We start from the raw sequence: 25,754 nt of genomic DNA, 5'->3' as shown, positions 1-25,754 counted from the left end.
TATGCTGTGACTGAAAAGTGACCTTGAGAGTTTTGAAAGAAGTTTATAAATGTATTATTATATATGGAAAAAGTTTGAAAATACACCATTCATTGGGGGTGAGGCTTATACCCCGGAAAATACGGTACTTGAAGGTGTAAAGCAATAAAATATATTTGTTTAAAATGTCATCAGGTTTACACACTCAGGGGGCCCCGATGATACAGTGGTTTGCGAGCTGACCTCACAGCGCAGAGGTCATGGCTCTGACATAAAGTACGAAACGTCAAGTGTGGGGAATAATTCCCTCATGACCTCCGCGGGAGGTCCCAAACAAGCTTTTCTTGTGTCTTCTATACAAAAAGAATCATCAAACATTAAATCAATTCTTACTTTTCAATTTAATATATATACTGTATAGATATAAATACATACATTTGTATAGCTTGCTTTTGACTTTGGCTTGGACGCAAAGAAGTAAGCCGACAATGACAAGCGTGAATGAAGAGAAGACGAAGGCAAATAGACCGGCTGCAGGACGCAAGCATTCTGTTCTAAACTAAGTCATCTTTTGTTCTTCGTTTGATGGCAACAATTCAATAATTCAACACTCAGGTTTCCTCTCAGGCACTTTGATGCATGGTGAAATAACAAAAGGCATATTTGGGCTACATTTTCCAATGAGAGGTCCAAAATATGTAGACTGTCCGTCATCGTGCGTACACTATTTTATGTTTAAAAAAATGCTTAACTCATGACAGAGAAATGCTTTACAAAATGCTGACGTGGCAACTCAAGCTGCTGGGATGTGAGCTGCTTTGAGCCTTTCGCTGGCATCGCGTCAAAAGCGCCCAGTGTCACAATTTGGCCAATTTCAGACTTTTCAGCAGTAGATGCTTTTTTTGCTAAATTTCAACGGAACAAAAGTACGGAAAATGGCTTACTCTCTTTGAGTATGCCCTTAACAAAGACTGAGGGTGGAGTGAGGTGATGATTTTTGACGTACGAGCAGCAACATATGGGAACCGCTCAGATCCCCCCAAAAAAGCCATCAATGCCGATCACAGTTTTTTTAAGTCACGTGTGTTCAGTCCATGATTACAGTTGACATGTACAATAGATATTCCCAGAATAAAAGGTCAACAAGAAAAAGAAAGGCAGTTGGATTTTAGTGGTGACGGCGCTCGATGCTGCGCTAAGAGAAAAAAAAAAAAAAAAGTAGAAGGCAACATCCCGGAGGTAAAAACGTGTTTTTTTTCTTTACTTGTCTTGCATTTTCTCCAAAATGGGCACAATCATGTCAAACTTGGGCCTCTTGGCCGGGTCCTCGTTCATGCAGATCTTCATCAACTTGCAGATGTGCGGCGAGATGCCGGGAGGGATGGTAGGCCTCAAGCCCTCCAAGGCAACCTGAAGGGGAAAAAAAACACAACGTTATGACCGACGTCAATCGGGGTCGTCGAGACCTCGTCCACAAAATGGACGAGGCCACTCCACAAGGACGTTTGGAGTGTGGCAGCCATCGCTCCACGTAAGGAGTCTTTGACTGACCTTCATGCCGATTTCCATGTTGGAGAGGTCGGCGAAAGGCACCTCCCTGGTAACCAGCTCCCACAGCAACGCGGCGAAGCTCCACATGTCCGCCGAGCGCCGGTTGATCTCCTCCGGCTTCTTCTGCAGAGCTGCAAGCCATCAATCGGGCCAAGTTAGCACTCATTGCAACTTATGACGTTCGTTAGGACGTTGGTCCTAATGAGTTTAGACGAGACATCTGTGGAGGACATCTAAAGAGGGATGACATTTGGCTCACTCCTCTAAAGTAATCATTTGTGCTCCGGATGTCACTTTGGATGCACGTGTGCTGCGTCACGTACCCTCGGGGGCCACCCAAGCGGGCGAGTACATCCTGCCGGGACACTGAAAGGAGAACTTGACGTCCGTCATGCTGATCCTGGCTGTCATGTCTTCATCGATCTGTCAGGGGGAGGGGGGACTATTTCATGATTGTGCCTTTCTTTGAGAGGCGGTTGCTGGTCGGGTGGCATGAGATGTTGCAGGAGCGCTGGCCGACATCCTCTGTGCGAGCAAGCTAACGCTGGCACGAACAGGGAACCACACCATAACGGGGAAAACAAGTTCCAAGCTGCGTCTGTCTCCTCACCATTATGCTCTTGCTGTTGAGATAGTGCCGCGGGATCATGGGCTCCAAGGTATGCAAGAAGGCCATCCCGCAGGCGATGTCCAAAGCAAACTTGACCGCCTGCGTCTGGTCCACTACAAAGTCTGACGACGGCGACGACATGGCGGGCGTCAAGAAACGCTCAGACGACGGGCGGCAGCGTGACGGCAAAAAATACTCACTGGTGCCCTCGTGTAGCACATTGTAGAGGGAACCGTACGGCATCCAGTGCGTGATGATGATGGGGTGGGGGGCCGGCGGAGACGGACAGGCTCCCAACATGGGGAGGACGTTCGGGTGAGAAAATATCCTGGGAGGACAACGGCATAGCACGGCGGAAATCAACCGGGATTCTTTTTTATTTTTTTACACGGGCCACATTGCAGTGACGGTCGGGGAGCCGTTATGAATTTGGGGAAGCCCCTCCACATATTATATCTAGAGCATACGTCAAATTAATGAATAACCAGTGTCTGAAACTCATGACAAAAAGTTAGCGGACACCAGGGCAGACAACTCTGAAAAGTTGCCTGCCCCATTTTTCACAATTTGAAACACAATAAGACAACTAATCGCAAAAAAAAACCATTGTTACAAAGTATTAAGGATTTTTTTGATTAAGGATGTACCTACCTTGCTGATGATTCTGCTCCAATTGTCGTTTGTCCATACACTGTTCGGCATGTTGCACAATGCAACGTTTGCGTTGCGTCGTCTGCTACAAGCCACGATGCTTTTAATAATAATAATAATAATAATAATAATACATTTTATTTCAAGTGCCTTTCAAAACTCTCAAGGACACTTTACAGTCACGGGATAATGTACGTTGACATTTTGTAGCGTCATAAATTTTGTTAGCTTCTTTTGAATCTTTCTTCTGGGGTTGATGTTCTGTGCATCTACGTTGGAAAACGATATGCAAATGCACGAACTTATAAAGCTCTGGAAAGTCCGGATACACGAAGCAGGCTTCTGATTGGCTGCCGTGCCGAGGATGCAAATTGACAAACGAACCGAAATTCCAAAATTGCCAAACCAAAGGAAGATTTCAAAATCAGAAAAATGTATTCAGATTGTGAAATTTCGTTCAAAAAAAAAAAAAAAAATTATCATTATCGGCCACCCGGGCGGAGACGTTTTGTAAATTGTACGCTCGACGTAAAAGTTGCAAGCCCCGGGAGTTATTTCAGACACTGGATAACCCGTTTTCAAATTTGAAGTAAAAAATAATGAATGTTATTGTGGCTGACATACGCCAATTTGAAATTTTGTTTCGGACATTAGCAAGTATCATGGCATTTCTCAAGTTTGATTTGCTTTGGCGAGCCAAATAAAGTGATGTGGCGTGCCAGATTTGGCCCCCGGGCCTTGACTTTGACACCTGTGATGTAAGGGATTATCCAGCTAGCTGAATAGAACAAGAGCTAACTAGTTTACTCGCTAGCTAGCTCAATAGATGAGCATGGAATTTCACAAGCTTGATTTGCCTCCGTGGGCCGAATAAAATGTGGTGGGGGGGGGGGGGGTCATGTTTGACCCCAGGCCTTGACTTGGACACCTGTGATATAAGGGATTAGCCAGCTATTTGAATAGAACAAGAGCTAGATAGTTTACTCGCTAGCTAGCTCAATAGATGAGCATGGAATGTCACAAGTTTGATTTGCTTTCGTGGGCCGAAAAAAAATGTGGTGGGTGGCCACATTTGGCCCCCAAGCCTTGACTTGGACACCAGTGGTTTAATTCATTTAACATCGTACCCTCTCATTAGGGTTGATGTGGATTGAAGGAAGCAAAGAAAAAATAATATGGGGGCCCATCTGACATCTTTCCGCTTCATGCCACCGAGAGTCACTTTCTCTGCATCCCGTAAGGAGGGCAGCGTGGTATGGGCACCTGAGTTTGGGATACTCCTCATTGAAGTCCCTGCTTTTCCGCGTGGTCCAGTCGCGGACCTTAAGCACTTTGACCACAATCTCGTTGCCTTGCCAGCGGCCTTGCCATAACTGCAAACCATCAAGGACACGGTATGCAGGTTACAGACGTGGTGAAGGGGTGGGGGGTGAAAATTGCTTCTCAACGGACCTCTCCAGACTGGTTCTCGTTGATTCGGGCTAGGAGAGAGAGCTGCTTGTAGTCGATGCCTGCGTGTTTGTTCAAAGTCCCGTTGCCTAGAAAAGGAAGAACAAAAGATACGCCACTTGGCAATTGACAGACACATGTCGAACACTCGTCACAAAGCAATTGAAATCGACATACAGTGATACCTCAGCTTACGACCGCTTCAGCTAACAAAATTTTCGCCTTATGCTAGAATATAATCTTGGCATACAAAATAGTTTTCGTCGGACGAAGCAAACTACACAGCGCCACAGTGGCTGACGGACAAGTTTTCGTCATCACCTTTGTTTGAGTGCAGTTTGTTATCGTGTGGAGTACTTTTGCTATTATGGGACCGAAAAATACCCCACCACAGGCTAGTGTTAAACCGAAGAGGACTCAAAAGAAAAAGACGGTCGGTCGAGCAGAAGATCATTAAAAACCACGAACGAGTTGTGCGTTTGAGTGACTTAGCGTCCCAGGACCAGTATGCTAATTTGACCATTGCTACGTGTGCTGAGGGTGTTTCTGTGTTGTCTAAGCAACGGTCTCAGGCAATAGAAGAGGTTGAAAAACTTCTGTTCATTTGGATTAACGAAAAGCAGCTAGCAGGGGACAGTGAGTGAGGGTATCATCACAGAGAAAGCACGGCAACTTTACTCGGATATCATCAAGAGGCAACTACATCAACGACCATCACAAAGATCAATAAAACCACTTGATTATACAGTACAGTTTATTTCTTGAATTATAATCCAATAGCACAATTATTATACATAAAATAAGGTATATTTTGTGTAGTTTTATGTCTTATTTAGTAGAAAATTATGTTTTGCGGGGACCTGGGAACGGATTATTCTCATTTTAATGGTTTCTTATGGGAAATAAATGTTTGGCAGACGACCTTTTTGCCTGACACACACTTTCTGGGAACCAATTAAGTTTGTAAACTGAGGTATCACTGTATGCACAAACTAAAGACCAAGTAGCTCTGGCGTTGTGTTCTGTACTCACGGGGTCGTGTTCTGGTGGTGCCTTTCCAAAAGGTGTCTTTGAAGGGGATTTTGGTCAAATTCTGTCCCATTTTCTCCGCTTTTTCTACACCACAGAAGAAAAGCCAAAAAAAAAAAAAAAAAAATGGAGGACAGAATAGAGTCTGCTTCCCGGAAGCATATAGAGAAACGGGAAGCGACGGGGCATACGGGCACCTTTGAGAAGCACTTGCAGGTGAGGTTTGGCTTTGTCCATGGGCGTTTCCCCATACTTGTTGCAGATGCTCACCTGAGCGCCGTTATTCACCAGGTCCTGGCAGAATGGACAAGGAGCAAAACGTTACGGCAAGGGAGGCGTCCACAAATCCAACTTGAAGGCCACCGAGGGGCGCTCCAAACCTCCGCCACGAGATCTTGTCCCCAGAAGCAGGCGTAATGCAGCGGCGTGTTGCCGTGTTCGTTGGCTGCGTTGGTGTCCGCTTTGCACTGAATCAGCTACAAAAAAGGGACAAGCAAAAGGATGAGATGCCAGAGACAGACGCTGTCCTTGATTGTCTTGAGACACGCCGGTACCAAAGCGCCGATCTGGCAGGCAAAGTTTCTAAGCATCGGAGACTAACTCACAAGCAATGCCAGCACCTGACAGATTCCGACAAGTTTATGCTACGTGTTCTAATGCCGAGTCCGCAATGCTCAGCACCAAATGCTGAGTCAGGGATGAGATTGACAACTAAGAAAAAGGTCTGAAAAAAGGCGTGGGGTGCACACGCACATATGCTGTTATATATATATATATATACACACATATCTTGCATGGCTTCCTCAAGCCATGGCGTGCATGGAAAGAAGAAGGCAGAAGCGCCGAAGCGTTTGTGGAACTGTCGCGGCTTGGAATTGAAGCGGATTTATGTGGGACAATCTCTTTTCGTCAATGGATGCCACAGCTGTGTGTTTGCCTTCAACATTTAGCTTGCAGTCGACGTGCAAATTCCACCATGATGTCCCTGATCCACTGGTGAAAAGACACTTTGATCCTCTCCTCTTTCATCTAGAACTGCTTCATGTACCAAAGAGGGTACAGAAAGTGCTTAAGAATGAATGACTGTGTGTTGTCATGTTATTTATTTAGTTTTTTTGTTCTTTTGATTTCAATACGGCGCCGCGAGAGTGGCTGCCTTTCCAGCAGCTCATATATTTTGTTTTTCTACTTTCATTCCTTTCATAACTTTGCTGCCGTGAAATGTAAATTTCTCCACTGCGAGACTAATGAAAGCAAATCCAAAAATCCAATCCTACACATGTAAGGTTACTGCTAGCTGGCCTGCACACTGCTCATTAGCTTGCACGCTTGCGTTCTGCTGCCTCTCACAGTAGTATTTTCATGCTAACGTTAGCATGAGGCTTGTCATAGTGCCACTGACATTCGACTGTTTCATCTATGGTATTGTTTCATTACAAATTAGAATCTATCAAATTCGAGCCTGTTCTCTCCACAAAGGCATCGGATTTTTTTTACTCGTTCACTTCTTCAAAAAGAGGCGTTTACCTGTTTCGACTTCAACGACACCTAAATCAAGATCATCCAATCAAAATGGCGCTTTCCGCCAACCGGCGTCAGTATCATCCAATCAAAATTGCGCTTTACGCCAACACAAGCCGAAACAGGAAATGAACAGAGAAAAGGCGAGAATACATATTTAGTTTTATCTGGTCATTTGGTCTGAAAAGGTCGGAAATCCGCCCATCAGTGGAAAATTCTCATCCCTGCTGAGTAGACCATTAAAAAAAGAAGATCCCAAACAAATATGGCGACATAACATCAACGAAACAAGACAATCTGGCAAATGAATGCGCACAGGTGTACCTTTCCCACAATGTCGCGATGTCCGTGACTGGCGGCGAGGTGCAGGGGCGTGTCATCCCCGCGGTTCATGACGTTGATGCGGGCGCCGCGCATGATGAGCATGTCCACCACGCTGCAGCGGCCCTCCCGACACGCCCAGTGCAGAGGACTGAAGCCGTGGTCGTCCCTGCAAAATCACCATCGCAGTTCAATGCTGATGGACAACTGAAGCTTCGTGAAGCAACGAGGCTTTTCCATCCAAATGATCGCTTCACTTCTGGCTCGAAGCCTCATCGGGCTTTGTTTGTTCTATTACTCGATCATGTGGAATATAAATGTCATGACAGAGAGACTGATTAACTCATTCACTGCCATTTACAAATTTATTCAAGACTTGAAAATATGACATTGAGCGCCATTAGTTCAGGTTGTTTTTTTTCTTGCTTGGGTGCCGAAAAAGTGCTGTTCAGACCTTTGGCAATGTTTTCCCCTTTCATGAGGGGGCAGCATTTCGCTTTTTGTCCATGTGAGTGTTTTGTTGCAGCTTTAGCTATTGTTCAAGCGCTAGATTAATCAATATAGTCCTAAAACGCAATATTCTGTGGGCCCTGGAATTAGAGTGGCAATGACAAAAACCCTGGCATTGGACTGGACACATTTTTTGCACATTTTCTGTCAGCGAATGAGTTAAAGCGATACCATGGATTTGATGCGGTCAAAAAGTACGGAAGAGGAAAAATAAAATAAAAGATTCTCACTTTTATCTCAGAATTCTGACTTTAAAGTGAGAATTCTGAGATTAAAGTAAGAATTCTTTGATGCTCAACCCGACTTTGGGCGTCATTGATCAAACGGTGAAAGGAGATGGAAAACGGGGTGTAGCCGGGTGTAAACTGGGGACTGCAAAGTGTCCTTGAGAGCTTGGAAAGGCACTCAAAATAAAATGTATTATTACAGTAAAGTCTCGTTATATCGATATCGGATATATCGATAGTCCCGGTTATATCGATACTATTTCTGTGCACGCACGGAGAAAATTACATGCAAACAGGGTCGGATATATCGATAGTCCCGGTTATATCGATATTTTTTCGGACTCCCTTGAATATCGATATAACGAGACTTTACTGTATTAAGTGACAGACGGTGTCAAGTGTCATGTCAAGGCCATCAAGTGTCCTTCCTGCATGTCAATTCCAGCATGGGCCAACGACACCTCCATGTGGATTGAGCCTCTTACACAGAGCCTGCTTTTCGTTGGGTGCGTCTATATCAAAGGTGTCAAACTCATTTCGCATGGCGGGCCACATACGGCCTAGGGAGATGTCAAGTGGGCCGGACCATTAAAATTATACCATACTCTGCTAAAAATAGCAAAAACGTCATGTGTAAAGAAGCACAAGAACATTAGGAAAATATTGACATTTAATGAACTATACTTTTACAAAACATTTCATGAAACACCTCATACAGTAAAGTCTCGTTATATCGATATTCTCAGGAGTCTGAATAAATATCGATATAACCGGACTATCGATATATCCAATCCTGCGGCATGTAAATTTTCTCCTTGCGGTCATAGAAATAGTATCGTAATAAGCAGTACTATCGCTATAACCGATATCGATATAACGAGACTTTACTGTATTTCCTTAGACAAATGTGCAATTTACTTTTATCATTCACAAATATGCATTGCAACTGATCCCACTGATTGTACAAAGGCACAAAACTTTAATTGGTACTGAAAAATATAGTAATGCACTTTAAGATTAAATGACTTTTGAAGAAAGGGAATTTTTAAACCACTTACACATACGCATATAAAATCTAAATGTAATCCCTGCGTACACCTTACAAACTAAGGAAAGTGATTTTAAATGTGTAATGAAGAAAGTGTTCACCTGTCCTGCAAATCTGTAAACTTCATACATGAAACATACATACAAATACAATACATAATGAAAATTTATGGAGTTGTATGAACGAATTCCATCACAGAACTGTTGTTTTGAAGCTGCTGACTAACATTAAAGTGTGGTATGGCAGGCTGTGGGTAATGTTGCTGTCGCTGAGAAGTTTGTCAAACTGACAATGGTTCAGACCTCTGGACCAGATGAAATTTACAGTGCGAACAACCACCTCCATGACGTGGTCCATTTTCAGCGACTTGCAACACAATGCCTCCTGGTGCAAAATACAGTGAAATGTCCAGAAACGATCTCCTCTATTAAGGGCTTGTACTTTGTCTTTGAACTTTGTCGCGATACCTGCTTTCTTTCCGACCATGGATGACGCGCCGTCTGTAGCCAGGCTGACAGCGCGGGACCGGTCCATTCTAACTCGGTCCAATACAGCAACGACAGAGCCAAAAATGTCCTCGGCTGTTGTGGTGTCCATCATTGGCACCAACTCAAGAAACTCTTCAGTAACAGTCAATGTCTCATCAACTCCTCGAATAAATATGGCCAGTTGGGCCACGTCTGTGATGTCAGTGCTCTCGTCAGTTGCCACGGAAAATGCAATAAATCCTCTCTGCTATAGTATTCCTCGTCAGGCTAATATTGGCAAAACCTTGTCGCTTCTTGGAACATACAAGTTCAGCCGCCTTCATCATGCATTGTTTAACAAAGTCACCGTCAAAATGCGGCTTCGATGCTACTGCTATTTCGCTAGCAATTAGGTAGCTGGCTTTTACCGCTGCTTCATTGACTTCTCGGCTCCGGATGAAAGTTGACTGCCGTTTCCTCAGACCCGCCAGCAATTCGTTAAATCTTTTCTCTTCTCAGTTGTCCTCGCAACAAGTCATATTTTTCACTGTGATGAGTCTCGTAGTGGCGTCAAATATTATATTCCTTCAATACCGAAACTTGTTGCAAACACACCAAGCACAAAGGTTTTCCGTGCATCTCTGTAAATAAATAGGACGTGGTCCATTTTTCTTTGAAAATTCTACACTCCTTATCTACTTTTCTCCGTTTGGATAACGACATTTTGGCTAATGAGGGTGTAGCGGAGAGGTAGAGACCAAAGTATTAACAACGTCGTAAGAAGCAGCAGATGGCGCATTGACACCGTCTGCAGTTTTCAGTCTGTCTCAGTGATGCGGTGAATTGCAGCGAATTAAAAATATTATAAAGATGGCAGCCATCAGCAAGTGCTCTCATAAGCCTTGCTTTTGTGTTGTTTTTGTCTTGTTATTGTGTTTTCTTTTGTCACTTTATGTTGTTGTGCATCACGTGGAACGGATACAGATTGTTTTTCAGCATTTTTGGCCACGACAATCATCAAGGAGGAGACTGTGCTGAGCGGTTGCGCCTTTCGGCAGCATGAATATGCCAGTACTGTTTTTGAATGGGAGGAATGTCGGAGCCATTTGACTGTCATCGCTGGACAGCTCTGGGGCCATTGTGCTTTTTTTGCGCCTGTAATGGGCAGCATCTTCACAGCCCCGCTTTTTCAGCGGTAAGGTCGGTGCTGTTGGACAGTCTGCAGTTGGATGGATGCATGGCAGCAGCGTCAGCGCAGAGCGCCGATGCGTATGTGGAACTGTCGCGGCTTGGAATTGAAGTGGATTTATATGGGACAGGAGATGTGAGACAATGTCTTTTCGTCAATGGATGCTACAGCTTCGTGTTTGCTTTCAACATTTAGCTTGTAGTAGACTTGTAAATTCCACCATGACGTCCGTGATCCACTGCTGACACGGATGCTTTGATCCTCTCCCCTTTCATCTAGAACTGCTTCATGTCATCACAAAGAGGGTACAGCAAGTCCTGAAGAATGAATGACTCTCTGTGTCTTTGTGTTGTCATATTATTTGTTATTTTTGTTTTTCCCAAGATGGCGGCGCGTGAACACGCAGCGGCTCCCCTCTCCCGGCTAATTGGTGTTTTCATGTTTATGATGTTTGTTAAAGTCATTATAAGTGCCTTGCATGTTGGGTCCGAGAGGACAGTAATTTCATCTGTGCTGTATGTCATGCATATTAGCATATTTGACAATAAAGCTGACTTTGATATTAATTCCATGTCTTTTATGCATTTTTCCACTTTCAAATTATCCTGTGGGCCTGATCGAACCTCCTTGGGGTTCGGTTCCGGCCCGTGGGCCGTACGTTTGACACCACTGGTCTATATGGTGGGCCGGATGTCCCTCACATGAAGGTGCCCGGTGCGTCAACTTGAAGGACAGCGATAGCTCTTTGGGCTTCAGGTCAATGTGCCATTTGTCTTGCTAATCTCCGTTGGCTTTGCACGCTTCCTCCATCAAGTCACACCAAGGCCAGAGAGGACTGAAGGAGCATTATGACGGAATCTCAACCCCCCCCCCCAGCGGCTGTTCCACTGGCTTGTGGTAACACGTCCTTCGCGGTGGAGGCGAGGTCCAGCACAGACCCCTCTCAGTCCCACCGCAGGGTATATCTGTACATCGGGTGGAGGAGGAGGGTCATTTCCTGTCTGAGCAAAAGGCCAAACCCAAAAAAGTCATTAGCTCCCATTCACCATCTCCCCAGAAGGAAGTCGGATGCATCTGCAAGGAAGATCTGGACTGTTGACAAAATGGCGCCGTTTGGGAGATTTGAGTGGAGACCACCGCCAAAGGATTATTTTGTGCGTCCCCTATTGGGCCAATTGGCCCGCGTGTCAACTGGCCTCCACGTTTCAAGTTTCAGTCCGCGTCAAGTTGGCCGCGTGTCAAATGCGCTCGTGTGTCATTTGGGTTGGAGGAGGCGTGAAGACCACGTGGGCGTCAAGTTAGCCCTGGCGTCAACGAGGCTCGCCCGTGTGTCATCTCGGCCCACGCGCTGAGGCGTCTCCTCCGCGTGTCAAGTCCGGACGTGTGTTCCATCGAGTCAGTGTCGTGAAGGCCCTTTGAAGCCCTCACTCCAGTTTCCCCGAGTCTATTTCGAGTGTGAAGAGGTTTTCGGGATCCATTTTCCCTTTGAGTTCGACATGGTCCAAACACACACACACACCCTGCCAACTCCCAACTGAAGGCCCTCCCGGCCCGCCGCAGTCATTTATTTCGGGCGGTACCACCTGCCAACGGGCCTCTCCGTCTGGCAGATGCAACAGAAGGAACGCGTCAAACTGAAGAGGTGAGCCCCCATAAAGGACGACTCATCCCGTTTTACAATCAAACTAAGTCATGGGATCCCCCGAGACGGCCATGCGGCACTTTCGACGGCCATTCGCTCAACTAAAGTGTCAGCGCAAGTACGGGGCCCACTAAAAATCAGCAAGCGCCCTGTCAACCTCTCTCCCTTCCTCCATCTCGCCTTCCCAAACAAGGAGTCATCAACGGCGCACGGCTTAGCCTGCGCGGCGACAGCTGCTTAGCTTGCCGGCTAAATAAAGATAACGACTGAAGCGCAACAAGGCCAAGTGCATGTTTGAAGAAAAACATTTGGGAGATGAGGCAAAGATAGCGATGGACAGGGTGACAGATGATGTTAGACAAGAATTTCCTGGACCATGATGTTTACAGATGACATTGTGATCTGTAGCGAGAGCAGGGTACAGGTGGGAGAGAAACTAGAGAGGTGGAGGTATGCCCTAGAACGGAGAGGAATGAAGATCAGTCGCAGCAAGATGGAATATATGTGTGTGAATGAGAAGGATCCAAGTGCAAGAGTGATGCTACAGGGGGAAGAGATAAAGAAGGTGGAAGATTTTAAGTACTTGGGTTCAACTCTCCGGAGCAATGGAGAGGCAGAGGCAGGTTGGAAGGGCTGGAGAAAAATGTCAGGTGTGATGTGTGAGAGAAGCTAGGATGAAAGGTAAGGTGAATAAAACGGTGGTGAGACGAGCCATGATGTTTGGACTGGAGACAGTGCCACTGAAGAAAAGACAGGAAGCAGAGCTGGAGGTAGCAGAGATGAAGATGTGGAGGTTGTCATTGGGAGTGACCAGGTTGGATAGGATCAGAAAGGAGTTGATCAGAGGGACAACTCACATTAGAGGCTTTGAAGAGAAAGCCAGACTGAGGTGGTTTGGACATGTCCAGAGGAGAGAGAGTGACTATACCGGGAGAAGGATGCTGAATCTTGAACTGCCGGGCAGGAGACCGAGAGGAAGACCGAAGAGGAGGTTTATGGATGTTGTCAAAGTGGACATGAAGGTAGCTGGTGTGAGAGAAGAGGATGCAGATGGAGGACAAGTCTTGAACAAGGTACGCTACAGAGACTTATATTCCACCGCGATTGGTTCTGTCCAGGGAACCGATCACACTCTGTACTCGCAGTCGTATACCATTGCATTTTTGTGAAATACGTAATTGTTTTTCGTGGGATTTTCCAAGCTATGCAGATTATGATGACGTATTACACGTTTCCCTTCATGCTGGTTCTTGAAATTTCCGAATACGACAACGAGAAACGGGGCGAAAAATTGATTGAAGTTTATGCGCTTTTTGCTAACACTACAGTTTATAAAGGTCAGTAAGTTGTATTTTTATAACTCATAGAAGTGGCAGAATATATATTTTTCTCCATAACTGCCGAGTATCAAGCAAAAAGAAGCATTAGCAGATATATTTCGAGAGCTCGCAATTTTCTTTCCTAGTATTCAGTGACAACCATTTTTGATTTCTGACGAAAATCTACCTGCATTCGATCGTTGATATTTGCTAATTTATATTTTGAATCTTTTGTTTTTTTCTGATCTTGTTTAGAATTTCAAAAGCTTTCCAATGGTACCTTACTCGTTAAGCTCTGCCAAAAATTAAGAAAGTTATGATAGTTTAAACTGTAATAAAGAACTTGGTCACCGATTTTCATTGTTTTAACTGTGTAATTACAGGTAGAAAATCCGCTCATATTTCAAAAATTAAAAATTCCATTGTTTCCTTATTATTTGTCATAGAACAATAATCTATACATCATTTGAAACCTATTTAAATGCACTTTAATATGGCATTAGAAAATGTGTGATGAATTATTATTGAAACTTTTTGTCACATCCTTACTTGAACTGCCAGGCAGGAGACCCAGAGGAAGACCAAATAGGAACTTTATGGATGTTGTCAAAGAGGACATGAAGGTAGCTAGTGTGAGAGAAGAGGAAGCACCGGGTTGGATAGAGGACACTGATTCGCTGTGGCGACCCCTGAAGGGAACAGCCCAAAGGAAAAGAAGAAGAGGCTGAGATGGCGAGTTTGCACTTTAAGTGCTGAAGATTTGAGCGCAATTTCAACAAGAAGAGCGGTCTTCGAACAGGCAGAATAAAGAAGAATGTCAGGAAAGAAACTACTAGGGGGGTGGGAGCCATTGAGTAGTGGCGGAGGTGCATTCTGACCAAACACGACTTGGATAGTCGAGCCCACTACGCTCGTCCTACCGAATGAGCACGCAAGTGGATTTGCCTGCATGTTATTCCTTGTAAGGAAATTCGGATGCCACGCTTTCCCGGGAATGTTGCGGCGGCGTAAACAATCTAGAGGGGGGGAACGCAAAGTATTTCATGCTAAAAAGTGACGTGGAAGGTAAAAGTTGACACTTCTGAGGGGGAACAAACTCGACAGAGTAATTTTGCAACCTCTTTTTTTCTTAACAGGATGGCAGACGATCCCTCATTATTTGCCGTCGCCCAAACGGGTATGTCGGAATGTGTGGACGGGTTGAGAGAAACTTCGGGAAGGGAAGCCAACTGAGTGGCAGACATCCATTGATGGAAAAGTAGTCCGTGCTCCACTTCTTCACGTTCAAGGCGATAAATCAATCGGCAAGGGGAGAAAGCAGCTCCACATGTTCATTTGGGTAATGGAATAGCCCAGGGGTGGCCAACTCGAGGCTCGTGAGCCGTGTGCGGCTCTTTGGCTGTTTCAATGCGGCTCCTGGGCTTTCACACGACAACCAAAACGCCTCGCCGATGGCGCTTCCATTCAAACGTTTCTGAATACACAGAACGAACCGCATCAGCTTATCATCAAGCTACTACCGCTACTTGATTGACACAGAGGGCAGCCGATCAGATGACTGGATCACCACTCATGCGCAGAAATTGGTGCCAAGTGGTAAATGCTAAATCTATCGCAATCGACCAAGAGCCAGCAGATTGGTCCCAAGTGGACTGTGGACTGTGAACGGTGAGAGGAGGAAATTGGGGTAAAAAAGATTTGTGTGTCTGTGTTTTTAGGTTTCCGGCTGTTGCTCGTTGTGCATGCAATGTTCGTGTGTGCGTGGTCATGTGTGTGTGTCTGCGCGTGTGTGTCAGCGTGCGTCCTCGCATTGTGTGCATGTACGTGTGAGTGTGAGTGCATGCGCGTGTGTGGCTCTTTGCAGCAACATAAAAAAATGGCTCCTCATGTCTTCCTGGTTGGCCACCCCTGGAATAGCCCAAACGAGCCCGCGATCGACTGGCGCGGACGCCATCTTGGCCGCTTGAAACCATTGCCAGGTCCTGATTGCGTCAGACCCCGCGGGCGTCACGGCGAGCTTCCCGTGCTTGGCATCGCGCTTTGTGGAAGGGAATTCCCGGCCTATAAACACGCGCTTCCGAGGAAGTGGGTTCAGTCTCTGGGCAGAGGGCCCGTTGGGGATGAATTAAGAGTCAGTCGCTCCTGTGCAAGAGCTAAGTCGCCGTTTTGGATAGAAGGCGCGGATAGCAAAAGCAGATCAAATCAACATGGAGCACACAGGTGTCAAAGTCAAGGTCCGGGGGCCAAATCAGGTCCGCCACATCATTTTATTCGGCCCGTCAAAGCAAACCAAGCATGTCAACTATACTTGCTAAATCTCAAATTGTCCCATGTCTACCAGTCATTATTTTTAGACTTCAGATTTGAAAACTACCAATAGTTATTTATTAATTCGTTGCATGTTCTGTATGTCATAAATTGAAGGGATGAAACATGTTAATGGCTCCCTCAAATTCATAACGGAACTCGAGAAGAAACCATAACAACAAAAATGACTGACACTGCTGGCGTAGCACAAAGCCTCATTGACACATTTGGGGAAAACCCGACAGGAATGTGATTGTATGCATCAACTTTGCAGATTGAATTTGGGTACAAAGTGGATGCGACAATTTACCATTCGGAGGGGTAAAGCAGTTCAATTTCATGAACATCAAAGGTGTCAAAGTCATTTTCGGCGGCGGGTCACATTGTAGTTGCGGTTTCCTCTCGGAGGCCGTTGTGAATTTGGGGAAACCATTAAACTGTTTCATCCCCTCCACATATTACAGAGATGCATACTCATGAAAATTTCAATTGTGGCTTAGATTAAAAAGCTATTTATTTCAAATTACAACCACAGATTATTCAGTTTATGGGAGACCATTCACCAGAGTTTCAGCTATTTCTGTCATTTTTTTTGTCAATTTATGGCTTTCCCAAGATATGTTCCAAATGTCCACCGTTTGGTTGCAAGCAAACCTGTATTTGTCTGACAAAGTTGTCAATCACTTTTCTTTCGGAAGAAAACATTGCTGCAGTGAAGGACTGAGTAGGACACATCTTTTTGGGCCACCCTCCTGAAAGAGGAGGGTGTCAAAGTGATTGACAACTTTGTAAGACCAGTACAGGTTTGCTTCCAACCAAATGGTGGACATTTGGAACACATCTAAATCAAGCCATAAATTGACTAAAAATTGACAGAAATAGCCAAAACTTGTGAATGGGCTTCCACAAAATGAAAAATCTGTGGTTGTAATTCGAAATAAATAGCTTTTTAATCAAAGCCACAATTGAAATTTTCATGAGTACGCATCTTTTTGGGTCACCATGTACATAACCAATTAATGACTAAGTGGTTTTCAAATCTGAAGTCAAGAATAATGGCTGTTATTGAGGTTTACATGGGACAATTTGAAATTTTGCTTTGGACTTTAGCAAGCATAATGGCACTTGACTTGCTTGATTTGCTTTCGCGGGCCAAATAAAATAGTGTGGCGGGCAAAATTTGTCCCCCGGACCTTGACTTTGACCCCTGCGTTGTAAACAACATCAAAACACTCGATTCTACAGCAAAGGAGGAATTATTTCCCTGTTCTACAACCTGCAGCTAAAAGGCATCTCACCCTTGGTTGAGGTCATTTTCCGTGTTGTCCAGCCAGAGGCGCACGGCCACTGCGTTGCCTTCTCGACACTGCGTGAAGATGTCGTCCATTTTGGCACGTTAACCTGAGTGACACAAGGCGGAGCTGATGCAGCAATGCTGACTTTCATTGGTCCCTCACAGGGGCCAGCGAAGGACACGAGTGATGATTCTTGAGAGGGTGGGGGGGCGGGGGCGCTCGCACTGGCCTGAAATGGAAAATGTTGAAAAAAATGGGGTTGAAAAACCTGTTGATCGTTGGGCAGGGCCATCTGTTTTTTTTTAATTAAATTGCCCCCAATTGACATTTTTCATGTGAAAATGTTTCTTCTCCTAAATTGACAGATGGTGGTGGTGATGATAATGATGATGATGATGATGATGGCCCAAGTCACTTATTTCACTTTTGGATTTGGATTCTAAGTATAATCCACAATCATTTCCAGTGACGTCACCTACTCGAGAGCAAAACAGATTCGTTTGAGGCGCTTCTTGAAGCCAATGGAATTTTCAATCCCTTCAATAAGAGTCCAGTATGATCCACCACTGTCTGTTGGTCATTTGGGCCATTTGCAAACAAATTCAAGCAAATATTTGCAAGTCGTTGCTCCTTCAAAGGGAGGAATTGCTGTTGTTTGCTTGCGACACCAATTTGAATGCGCTCAACTTGATCATTCAGGAATGATAACCAATGCATCTTGTATTCGGGACACATTATTGAGTATTGGTGCCATTTGCGCCAACTTACCCAAAAGTGCCTTGCCAATTGCTTATATCGAACATGTCAACACTTGCGCGACTTTATAAGATGAGTAAAAAATACCGCAATGAATTAAAACCGTCAAAGACTTTCAGACACGAAGGCGACGTTCGATAAACCATTTTGTGTGCTAGCAAGAGAGGCTAACGCGCTAAAACACGATTATGGAGCGCGAAGGGGGGCGCAACAAACTTGTTGATTTCCACGCAACGCGGCGCTCGTGTCACAACGGAAGAAGACACTCTCAAGAAACGAGGAACTACCATTTTCAGACATTTGGAAAGCGAGCAAGCTAACCTCCATTCCGGACGCTCAGTTTCTCTCAGCGTCAATTGAAGCGCGGCGAGAAAAGTCGGCGTCGGTCCGCCATTTAAAACCGCGAAAATAAAATAGCAGAGAGATGGCTTACCGAATGCAAAAGAGTGAAGGGAGGCCTCCGGAGAAGTTTCTCGCGGTGTTGTTCGGCGTTCCGGGGAGACTAAACGGTGCCGAGCCGACCGCCTACGTCCACACCCTCGCGAAGGGAGGGCGTCGGACTCGGCCGCGGTCGCTGGATAAGGTACTGCGCCCCCTTCAGACCATAGGGAGAATCGCGTCAAATAAGATACCCTCGTGGGATGGATTCTTTGGAGACGGGTCGATGTGTTCGAAAGTCCACCATTATCATCAACACTTAAAACCTCAGTTGCAATGTAGTTCCGGACGACATGTGGCATTTTTATCGTGGTTCCCTCAGACCATTTGGCGACGGCTATTCGGAGAGCTTTGACCTCGTCGCAAGGCACATGACCACCGTACCTGTCATGACGCACCGGCACACTAAAATCTCACTTTATATTGTGGATTTAAATATGTGTATTTTTAACAAGTACTTTAGTTAATTTGCCATACGTATTTTAAATTAAATACCAGTATAATTAATGCATTATTTATGTGTTACGTCTGCGCACTTACTCCAATTTTGTCGAGCAGAGACGCGTTTACCAACGTCATCAACGCGCGCCGGTCAACTATTGCGCTTCGTCCACGCGCATCCAAGCTGTAATATGTACTTCTGCATCAGATTAAATGTGGATAAACTTTCCGTTTTCGTTAACAATCGTCGCTATTAGACACAAAGTAGGCTGGTGAGTAAAATAGAGTTGAATTTGGGTGTCATACAATCGTAAATATACAGTTTGCGGGGAAGTATGTTTCATGAGGACGAAGATTGGAATGACTCCGCCGACGTCTTAAATCAAGTTGTGAAAAAGCAGACGAACAACAACAGCACCGACGTAAAGGTATGTGTGTGGAGCACGCACAACGATCACGTGTAAGACATTGGCACACACAAAATATTCAGCATCACAAACTATGTTCCCTCTAATTTTTCATGGGTCTGAGCAGACATACAAGCTCCCTGAGCACACTGAGGACCAATGTCAGCAACATCAGATGTGTACGCTGTGGCCGCACACGAGTATCTCGGCGCGTAAGGGCAGGGCAAATTTGCGCCGTTCTGCTTCGATTGGCTGCGTAGCGTACGTGAACTGTTACGGCATTATATATATATATTAAGTAATGCGTTTCTGTTTTCTTTTATTTTGTGCGCTGCATAGATGTTCTTGTGCGCTGAGTATGTGCAAGCACTGCACGCGCGCAGCTTAAAGGGAACATTGATCACAAATACTGTACAGGAATAGTAGTTGGGAAATTGGGAGGTGGGTGTCTATTCTGGTTTACGGTTACCACACCCATCACATTTCCCATTCTGCTTAGTCCAAACGTGTGGGAAAGAAGAGTCTTCTGCGGACGCTACAAACTTTGGAATTGCCACCAAACTGGAAGGGCGACGAAGAGGTTCAACATGACAGCGACGCGGAAGCCGCTGGGCCCCACACCAAGAAGACGAAAGAGAAAAGAAAAAAGAGGAAAAAACAAGCCAGTGTAACAACGGGAGAGCAGGAGAACAACACTGAGGCCAGGGAAGAGAAAACTGGAGCCAAGAAGAAGAACGTGGAAAAAACAAGTGGTGAGTTTTGGAATTTTGGGATTGGGAATTTGCTTCCAATAAGTATTGGTCAAGCGAAACGTCTGACTGTGGCTTTAGACTTGAAGCAAATCGGATTTTTCAGTATGCAGGTAACATCCAAGTTACGACCGGCGCAAGTTACGACCACTCGTAATTACGACCACGACCGCCAGACCCTTTTTTTTTATTCTATGCCTGGCACGAAACGCGCAAGCAGCTGGCAACGCGTACTACAATTTTGGCCAGCCATCATGTCGCACACTCGCACAGCAGTCTACTGCGTGACTAGACTCAGTACAGTAGTTATACAGTGCAGATACCGTCTGCTTTTTTTCCTTCGGCGTCCGCCTGAGTCCGAGCGTGTGTGTCGGGCGACCTCTTCTGGCCGTTAGCAGGGAGAGCAGGGTAAGTATCACATTTATAAATGTCCAGTAAACAGTTTTGTATACATTACAGGTACAGTTATACAGTAATAAAAATTGATAAGATGAAATATAAAATGAGAAAAAAACACTAAAAGATAAGTATAACATTTATAAATGTACTGTACAGTAAACAGTTTTGTATACATTACAGGTACATGTACAGTTATACAATGATAAAAATTCTTCTTTTCCTTTCGGCTTTTCCCTTCAAGGGGTCGCCACAGCGAATCAGTGTCCTCCATCTTTAGAGGTTTGAACAGTTTGTTATATAATAGTATTCAATAGAAAACCTTTAAAAACAACAGATTGACTTCGTATACTATCCGGTCGTGTAAACGTCACGTCGGCCATTTTGAATGGATTTCATTACGACCGTTTTGTTGGAACGGAACCCGGTCGTAACTCGGATGTTAACTGTATCTCATTTATTTTTGTCCATTGAGTCCAATTTGAAATATGACTGCGGTTTGGTAACTTGTTTCTTGTTGAAATACTTTTTTTGTTGTCATTGTTGAGTCACTGTAAAAAGTCTGTTCTAAAACGCCGTTCTGTTATTACTGTGTGAAATGTCAATTACTTTTTGGAGGTGTGTATATGTAATGGCAAAATGTCTTTTGGAAGGTGTCTGGAAGATCAAAACGGCAACCGGCGGCGAGGGGGAGGCCCAAGTGAATCCTCAACAGCCTGCCGGCGATGTCGCAAAAGTTACCAGGCAGCAGTGGAAAAATAAAATGAAGAACAAACGGAAATGCAAAAATAAATACCGGCAAAATAAAGCTCAGGAGGAGGTCAAGAAGGACGATGAAACCATGCCGGCGACGAATTCGCACGTCAACGGCGTCAAGCCAGTTCGGGCGCCGGTTCAGCAAATGCTGCCGCAGAAAAGGAAAAAAAACGGTGAGATGTCAACGATTCAATGCGCCAAGAAGAAAAAGGAAGAACCTGTCAAGCGATCACCACCAAGCTCCGAGGCGCTCGGGCAGAAAGCGAAGCTCCTGAAACGCCAGCGCCTCCGCAACCTTCTCCGGGCGACGGGTCCTGAGCAGCCCGTTCCTGAGGGGGAGGAGCCTGTTCCGGAGGAGGAGGAGCCCATCGGCGAGGAGGCGACGATGGAAGATCGCTCCAGCCGCTTGCGCAGCCGTATGGAGCGGCGGCTGGACGCGGCCCGCTTCCGTTACATCAACCAGTTGCTGTACAGCAGCAGCAGCGGCGAGTCCAAGCGCATGTTCCGCCAGGACCCCGAAGCCTTTCGGATCTACCACAGGGGCTTCAAGGCGCAGATGCGCCATTGGCCCAGCAACCCTGTGGACGCCATCATCGCATACATTCGCAGCAGGTCACACGTCCATTGTCCGTCACACCCAAATGGGACGTGAAGCAGCAGCGCCGATGCCTCTGATGAAGCCTCATCTTTTTTTTGGTTTCAGGTCGTCCTCGCTGGTGGTGGCCGACTTTGGCTGTGGCGACTGCAAGATCGCCCTCAGCGTCAAGAACAAAGTGCACAGCTTCGATTTGGCGGCCACGTGCGACCTGGTGACGGTTTGCGACATGGCCCGGGTGCGTACGCGGCGTCTCTGCGTGCATTTCCGCCAAGCCACTCGCGGTCACTGTCAACCCCCCACCCACCCGCAGGTGCCGCTGGAGGACGCGTCGGTGGACATTGCCGTCTTCTGCCTGTCGCTGATGGGAACCAACCTGGTGGCTTTTCTCCTCGAGGCCAACCGGGTCTTGAAAACAGGGTCAGTCCATACATTCAAGACTCGTCATTTGTAGGGATGAGAATTGTCCGCCGATTGGCGGATTCCCGACTTTTTCACACCAAATGACCAGATCAAACTCAATATACAGTAAAGTCTCGTTATATCGATATTCAAGGGAGTCCGAAAAAATATCGATATAACCGGGACTATCGATATATCCGACCCTGTTTGCATGTAATTTTCTCCGTGCGTGCATAGAAATAGTATCGATATAACCGGGACTGTCGATATATCCGATATCGATATAACGAGACTTTACTGTATATTCTGGCTTTTTCGCTGTTCATTTCCTGTTTCGACTTCTGTTGGCGGAAAGCGCCATTTTGATTGGATGATGTTGACTTAGGTGCCGGTGATGTCAAAACAGGTAAACGCCCCATTTTGAATAAGCACGCGAGTAAAAACAAATCAGGTTGATTCGCCTTTGTGGAGAGAAAAGGTTCTAATTTGATAGATTCTAATTTGCAATGAAACAATGAAACAGTCAAATGTCAGTGGCACTATGACAAGCTACATGCTAACGTTAATATACTACGTCAGTATACTACTGTGAGGCAGCAGAAAGCAAGCATGCAACCTAATGAGCAGTGTGCAGGCCAGCTAGCAGTAACCTTGCGTATGTACCCGGCAAGCTGACTTTTATTCCGATTGTTTGCCTGGATTTTTACCAAGGAACAGAAAACAATTCATATTAATGGGGAGTATTAGCACAAAGTTCTTTTCAATAATACATTCTGAACCGCCGGGTCTCTCGCTATATTTGTTTTATTTTATTTTTTTTAGGGGCGTGCTGAAAATCGCAGAGGTTGCGAGCAGGTTCGACAACGTGCGCAACTTTCTCACGGGATTGGCCAGGTTGGGATTCAAGTTGGAGTCCAAGGTGAGAGGTCGCCAGCCGCAAGTCACTTGATTAGGGACCTCTCAAATGACGCAACCCCCCATCCCCCAAAAAATTATATCTCGATTGTTGATTAAATTTGACATTGCTAGCTATTTGCTATCTATTAGCTCTGGCTGGCTATCTAGCTAGATATCTCTTCACGATCTAGCTGGCTGGCTATATAGCTATGTATCTGTTGGCTAACGATTGCCGAGATAGCAAGCTTTCTATCTATTTGAGTTACTGCTGGCGGGCTAATGGCTGGCTATCTATTAGCTATCTATCCAGCTGGCTAGCTATCTATTGGCTAGCTAGCCGGCTGGCTATCTATTAGCTATCTATCCAGCTGGCTAGCTATCTATTGGCTGGCTAGTTTGCTGTCTATCTCTTAGCTATCTATCCAGCTAGCTGTCTGTTCGGTGGCTAGCTTGTTGGCTGGCTATCTATTTGCTATCTATTAGCTAGCTAGCTTTCGATCTATTTGAGTTATTCCGGTTTTAGTGAACGCTGGCGCATGTGGCTGCCGCTGGTCACCCACAGAAAAACTGATCCAGTGATAAAGCCACCTTGAGAGTTTTGAAAGGTGCTTACAAATGAAATGTATTATTATTACTACTTCCGGGTTGAGTGAACGCTGGCGCGTGTGGCCGCCACTGCTCACCTGCAGAAAAAAAAACTTATCCTGTGACTGTAAAGTGACCATGAGAAATTTGAAAGGCACTTATAAATGAAATGTGTTATTATTATTATTATTAATAATAATAATAAATGGACACATCTTTTTAATCAAATTAATATAGGTTTTCATAAGCTGATATTTTTATTTTGTTGGCAATAAACAAATAAATGGCCAATTTATTGAACACATTTTCAAGTTTCATACATTTTGATATAGAAAAAAACATTTTATTCACTAGCTTGAAGGTATGCAATAAAACAAAGAAGACCAAATGCGTGATTTGTCGTGGCTCTCTTTTAGGACACGGAAAACACACATTTCTACACGTTCCACCTCACCAAGACGAGCCAAGCGCCAGAAAACGTCAAGAATTTTGGCTTGCAGCTGAAAGCCTGCTTGTACAAGAAGAGATGACGTTTTTCACCCCACCTGAAAAATCAACCGCAAAATAACATGCTTGAAATGTGCTTCCTTTTGTCATTTGTTATCTCGACCTGCTACTATTGTTTCCCAATTCCTTCCAATATGGAAAATTGTATGATATGTAAAAATATGCGGGACAACATTAAACATTTTAATTAAGAATGAAGTTTTACCAGAAAGATTCTATTCAAATAAAAGTGATGGAAGCGGATTTATTTTTGTGGGTGACTAGCCAGATATAAAATGACATTTTTGATGATAATCATTATAAATGAAATGTATTATGATGATTGTTCTAATTATTATTATTATTATTACTGGCTACCTAGCTGGCTATCTTAGTTATCTGGCTGGCTCGCTAGCTATCTATTAGCTATATACAGTATTGGCTATTAGCTAGCAAGCTTTCTATCTATTTGAGTTACTTCCGGGTTGAGTGAACAGAAAAACTGATCCAGTGATAAAGCCACCTTGAGAGTTTTGAATGGTGCTTACAAATGAAATGTATTATTACTACTTCCGGGTTGAGTGAACGCGTGTGATGCCACTGCTCACCCGCAGAAAAACTTCTCCTGTGACTAAAGTGACCTTGAGAGTTTTGAAAGGCCCTTATAAATCAAATGTATTATTATTTCTGAACCAGTGCAGAGCTGTTTTTATTATTGCTGCACTTGCACTTGTCACCATTTGCCACAAGTGGGCGCGCTAACACCAAAGCGCTGTTTGAAGTCGAGACATTGGCACCTTGCTGGAAGAAGCAGTTCATTTGGACAGTTAAATCAAACAAAATGGCACCTGTATAATCAGTAAAATATTAAGCAACAAAGTGTCAATTCCTCTTTTCTCCATTTATTTCTCTATTTTTGCTAGCCTTTCCTCCCTTTCTTGCGCGTTGTTGGAGTGAACGACAGCTGGGGTGGCCACAATGTGCTCCTCATCAACACGGCGGAGCGATGCGGCGCGGACGTGCGGAAAGTTGTGCGCAACGCAAACCGTCAAGCAGCTCGCGCACGTCCCCACATCAAACGACTCGCTCGTTTTCTTTCCAACGGCAAAATGAACAAAACGCGAACCTCTTTAGATTCCGACGCCAAAGGCGGGTGGAATTTCTGCATAGGGACGACGTCCAAATATGTCATTTCATTTCATTTTTTGCCAAGCTAACTCTGGCTGAACTGAACCGTACCCTTCAAGTTTTTGAACAAGGTCCAAGATTTGTGCTCCACGTCGGAAATACGTCATCAAATGATGTACATGTACATACAAAATTACCTCACCTGGATGCACCCTGAAAACTGATGGGTCAAAAAAATACTCAATAGTTGTGTTATTTTGTTTAAAGCGCAACAGACAAACACGACCCACTTCACGTTTAATCGTGACAACAAATTTTAAATGAAATAATACAAAAAGCAACGTGGACTCTGAACAAATCAATGGACTAAGAAAGCACATCACATCATACAAAAAGATGAACAAAGTGATATGCTGATCAAATTTTAAAAAAATGCGAGCTGTCAAAGACACGCCACTTACCTGACGCGGCTGCCATACTGTGCGCTGTTGACGTATCCCCAGCGGGCTTGTGGCACATCATCCAACAACCCCCTCCCCTATAAATAAATAAATAAAATACTAATAAATATATCTAGCTGGCGAGCTAGATTTTTCTTTCCTG

The 25,754-nt window shown here is 44.9% G+C and overlaps 2 protein-coding genes across 3 annotated transcripts; one reads left to right on the top strand and one right to left on the bottom strand.

Annotated features, from left to right (window-relative positions):
- Positions 1-361: 361 nt before the first annotated feature.
- On the bottom strand, positions 362-18,443 carry LOC148888023 (scaffold protein ILK). Of its 2 annotated transcripts, none has more exons than XM_089013817.1 (13): positions 18,305-18,443; positions 17,119-17,344; positions 7,115-7,280; positions 5,650-5,745; positions 5,467-5,563; positions 5,273-5,356; positions 4,244-4,329; positions 4,055-4,164; positions 2,341-2,468; positions 2,141-2,262; positions 1,854-1,953; positions 1,531-1,661; positions 362-1,389 (listed from the first exon to the last, which is right to left on the bottom strand). In XM_089013817.1, exons 2-13 carry the CDS (start codon positions 17,205-17,207, stop codon positions 1,240-1,242), a joined length of 1,359 nt encoding a protein of 452 aa, XP_088869943.1. In that variant the 5' UTR covers positions 17,208-17,344; positions 18,305-18,443; the 3' UTR covers positions 362-1,239. The 2 variants fall into 2 exon arrangements, with proteins under 2 accessions (XP_088869943.1, XP_088869944.1); XM_089013818.1 differs by having other exon boundaries at positions 17,119-17,221; positions 18,305-18,417.
- Positions 18,444-18,881: 438 nt separating this feature from the next.
- On the top strand, positions 18,882-24,879 carry rrp8 (ribosomal RNA processing 8). The gene is made up of 7 exons (XM_089013816.1): positions 18,882-19,178; positions 19,657-19,909; positions 20,956-21,670; positions 21,762-21,891; positions 21,967-22,073; positions 22,878-22,974; positions 23,954-24,879. The coding sequence occupies exons 1-7, from the start codon at positions 19,086-19,088 to the stop codon at positions 24,065-24,067; spliced, it is 1,509 nt and encodes a 502-aa protein (XP_088869942.1). The 5' UTR covers positions 18,882-19,085; the 3' UTR covers positions 24,068-24,879.
- Positions 24,880-25,754: the final 875 nt, after the last annotated feature.

This window comes from Hippocampus bargibanti, linkage group LG14 (assembly GCF_051943395.1).
Source record: "Hippocampus bargibanti isolate YZ-2025 linkage group LG14, ASM5194339v1, whole genome shotgun sequence".
In the NCBI taxonomy this organism is placed as follows: domain Eukaryota; kingdom Metazoa; phylum Chordata; class Actinopteri; order Syngnathiformes; family Syngnathidae; genus Hippocampus; species Hippocampus bargibanti.
This window is presented reverse-complemented; position numbering and strand designations above follow the sequence as displayed.